The following is a 3904-nucleotide window of genomic DNA, read 5'->3' on the forward strand; positions in this document are numbered from 1 at the left end:
TCTCTAGACTTCCTCTAAAGGTTTCAAAACATGTCTGCTAAGGAGAGGTTTCCACACTCCTATAAGAAATGTTTGTTCCTCTCTTCAATCGATGTGAGATCTCAATTACATAATTCATTTAGGGATTCACAATTTATCATGGGTAAATTTAATAATAGATGCTAGAGATTGACGAGTTACCCATTTAACAACTTTGGTATTGAACATTCAAAAAACATAGTACTATCAACCAATAAGTTGGTATTTCTAAGCCTATAACATCAATGGGGAATGTAAAAAGGTTGCCAAGTAGCTCACAAATCAACAAAACAAAGTATTGACTAAACTTAATAAAGGAAGCTAAGCATATAGCATTTGCATCAATCGGATTAGCACAAGTCAAAAAGGTAGGGGGCATAGAGGGTTATTTAAAAAGGACAAAAAGGGAAGGGGAATGCCCTTCATTGGCAATGGGGCCTCAATGATCTGTCTTTTTCAGGTCGTGTGTAAGTAAAGGACTTATTCATGAAATGCAATGCTCTGTGGTGTGATTATTCCTTTCCTTCTTGGGATTCTACCTTGCCTAATCAACTTGACTTTGGCTACCTTTTTTCCATACATGAACATGAATGACATGAAGACACGACCTCTCGATAAGGCCTTTAATTATGTATTTCGGTCGAAATGAATGTTTAAGTGGAAGAAGAATCCGAGTGACCAAAATTTCCTTTTATTTTATGTAATAATCAGGAAAACCTCTAAGAAACTTTTGAAGTTCACCTAAAAACAATGCTTCAAAACCGATACACAAAATAAAAAATGGAGGAGAAACACAAGAAAGGTAAAAGAAAAACCCTATAGTTAGTTTGTTCATCAAACTCCAAACAAAATCACCCCACCACCAACCAACACCAAGCTCTGGTAAAAAAAAAAAAAAAACACACCATTTTTCTTCATCTTTTTTTAGTAACATATCTATTTAAAGTAAAAAAAACAACAGTAAAAGAATGAAATTTTACCATGATCCACCACCCAACATCCCATTCCAAAATCCACCACTTGAATTATCCCCTCCATGCCGACCTCCTCCTCTATTCTGTTCAAATTCATCACTCCCATTACTTTGCTTCAAATCTTGAATTGGAAACATAACAGCCGTCTGATCTTGATGATCTTGATGATGATGATGATTCCCATACCCACCGCCACTCTCAAACCCATCCAGGGAAAAACTTAAGCTTGATGGTTTCAGCTCATTAAATCCAAACCCACCAGCGCCATTGAAGACTCCGGCCGCCGAAGCCGCCGGCGGCGGCGGCGGCGGCGGCGCCATGAAAGAACCGAAAAGGTGAGAAGAAGAAGTAGTAGAAGAAGGAGAAGAAATAGGGTTATTATTATTTGGAGGGAAGATTGCAAGATTGAGATCCTGATGAGCATGGTGGATCATTTTAGGGTTTTGATCAGAGCCGTTGATCTTCTTATCAACTGGTGCTGAAAGTGAAGATCTTTTGTTCTTCCTTGAGCCGCCACCCACTGGAACATTCCTTAAAGAGCCACCTTCCGTCCAATACCTCCGACAAGACTTGCAAAAATACCTCGGCTGAGACAGGCTGTAATTGTTGTAGTAACAGAATTTGGTGTTGGTCGAATTACACCTCGGACAGTTCAAAGCTTGCTCCTTTTGAGGCCTTGCCTTTCTCTCCAACAAATTACCATTATTGTTATTATTATTAATATTAATATTAACATTATTAATATTAATATTACCAGCCTTTGAAGAACTCGACGACTCACCTCCTTCCATTTGTTTAACAACCACTCCACCACCTGCAAACTGATAACCAAATCCACAAAAATCAATCATTTCATCATCAAATTCATGCGTTTTTTTTTTACCCTAATCATAAAAAAAGACTCCATTTCTCAAACCCAGATCAAAAAAAGTGTTTCTCCGACGACCCATCTGATAATTAGAGAAAAAAATTATCTTTTTTCGATGACCCATCAAAGAACTAGAGAAAAAAAGTGTTTTTTCGACGACCCATCTGAAAATTAGAGAAAAAAAAGTGTTTTTTGGATGACCCATATGAGAATTAGAGAAAAAAACATGTTTTTTGGATGAGCCATTAGAGAATTTAGAGGAGTTGATGTAAAGGAAAAGGGAAAGAGAAGCCATGAAATGAAAAGTTAAAAAGCTTAGAAGTAGAGAGGTTAAGAGAGAGAAAGAGGAGGAGGAGAGAGAGAGAGATTACCTGTGGCCAAGGAGGAGTATCCATGGGGATTAAGAAGAGGAAGAGAGAAAAGGGGAAAAGGAAAAGGAAAAGGAAGTGATGAAAAAGGGAAGAAAAGGAGAGAAGAAAAAAGAAGAAATGAAGAAGAAAAATGGTGTGTAAAAGCAAACATGGGATTGGGATCCATTCATATCCATCACTCTTATTTGTCGGCCAACTCACTCTCATTTCAGGGTGTTTTCGTCATTTCACCCTCTCCAACCCTTTTGCTTTATTATTATTATTATTATTATTATTATTATTATTATTATTATTATTATTAAACTAAACTAATCCATGTTTTGGTTCAATCTTGTTCTTCACAGTGCTCACACTGTGGCCACCCCAATTTTCTACGACCATTCATCATGCCAACAACTGCCAATGTTCCCATACCCCATTTCAACGTTAAATTTCTATAATCTTTCTTTAAATCACTATTTTACTTTTTTTTTTTTTTAATTAATTTTATAAGTATCGACCGAATTTCGATCCGTTGCCCGCTTTTTAAAAGCGTTTTTCAAAATTCAAGCTAAATTTTAAAAATCCAAAAATATAGACTACGTTCGATGACAATTTGCTTTTTTTTTACCTTTTTCTTTTATAAAAATAAACTTTAGAGTTCTATCAAACACAAGTGTGACACTCGAGTAAATGAGAGATATATGAATGAATCAATACCATATATGAATGAGAGTGATCCTTAAGGATATGATGCTAAGAAAGCATGGAACTTCAAAATTAAGTGTGCTTAGCTTAAAGTGATTTATGTATTAGGGGAACTCCTAAGGAGTATGTAAGTGAGGATAAAGCATAATGGAGAATCCATGTTGAGTAATAAGTAGGTCACGTGATCATATCGCAGGTGATGCATAAGAATTGTGGGTCCTTAAACTATCGAATCTTTTCAAATCCTCGTTTAAATCCTATACACGGGGCGTTACAATGGCATTAGAGTGGAACATTTTCCAGTCGGATGTAGTTAAAGGATAAACTAAGATGGATGTAACAGCTCAAGCCCAACGTTAGCAGATATTGTCCTCTTTGGAACTTTCCAGCTTTCTCTCAAAGTTATTAAAATGTGTCTGTTAGGGAGAGGTTTTCATACTATTACAATGAGTGTTTCGTTCTCCTCTCCAACTGATGTGGGATCTCACAGCTGAAATATCTGATTTGATTACGGATATTTCGATCAAAACAACATAAAAGAGAAGATATATTTGAATGTGAGGTTGTTTCACCAGCTTGGCTTAGGGCTATCTTCTAAGTTTCCACTTTTGAAAGGATGAATTTATTAAATTTCCTTGGTTGGAGAGACATAGAGGAAAGTTGGTAGAAGGTAGGTTGGTATTAAAAGAATAAGGCCATTATGCTATGTGTAATGGCCAATATGAATAATATATCATATGCTCACTCTAATTAAGCTTTCTTAATCACTAATTAACTTATTTTAATCTATCAAAAACAAAAACATCTTTATTTCAAATCCAAAATCTAGCTCACCATAATATTCTTTGTGGAAAGATTTGATACATTTGAGCTAAGCTAATGAATATCTCTCAATGATCGATGACATTGTTTCATAACCGATATATATATTAAAGTTGTAGCAATTGAGATCGTACGTCAAGTTGATAAAAAAAAAAAAAAAAAAA

General features: G+C 35.5%; 1 protein-coding gene across 1 annotated transcript; it reads right to left on the reverse strand.

Annotated features, from left to right (window-relative positions):
* Positions 1-693: 693 nt before the first annotated feature.
* Positions 694-2334, reverse strand: LOC111785340 (dof zinc finger protein 1-like). Its single transcript, XM_023665750.1, has 2 exons — positions 2232-2334; positions 694-1813 (listed from the first exon to the last, which is right to left on the reverse strand). Exons 1-2 carry the CDS (start codon positions 2253-2255, stop codon positions 995-997), a joined length of 843 nt encoding a protein of 280 aa, XP_023521518.1. The 5' UTR covers positions 2256-2334; the 3' UTR covers positions 694-994.
* Between the last annotated feature and the right edge of the window lie 1570 nt (positions 2335-3904).

Source organism: Cucurbita pepo, unplaced genomic scaffold, assembly GCF_002806865.2.
Source record: "Cucurbita pepo subsp. pepo cultivar mu-cu-16 unplaced genomic scaffold, ASM280686v2 Cp4.1_scaffold000456, whole genome shotgun sequence".
In the NCBI taxonomy this organism is placed as follows: Eukaryota; Viridiplantae; Streptophyta; class Magnoliopsida; order Cucurbitales; family Cucurbitaceae; genus Cucurbita; species Cucurbita pepo.

What these genes read in the sequence shown, in the direction of transcription:
- LOC111785340 (XM_023665750.1), bottom strand. Translation starts at nt 2,255, where the DNA reads ATGGATACTCCTCCTTGGCCACAG. An exon ending in ATACTCCTCCTTGGCCACAG is followed by an intron (nt 1,814 to 2,231) that starts GTAATCTCTCTC and finishes TTTGGTTATCAG; the next exon opens with TTTGCAGGTGGTGGAGTGGT.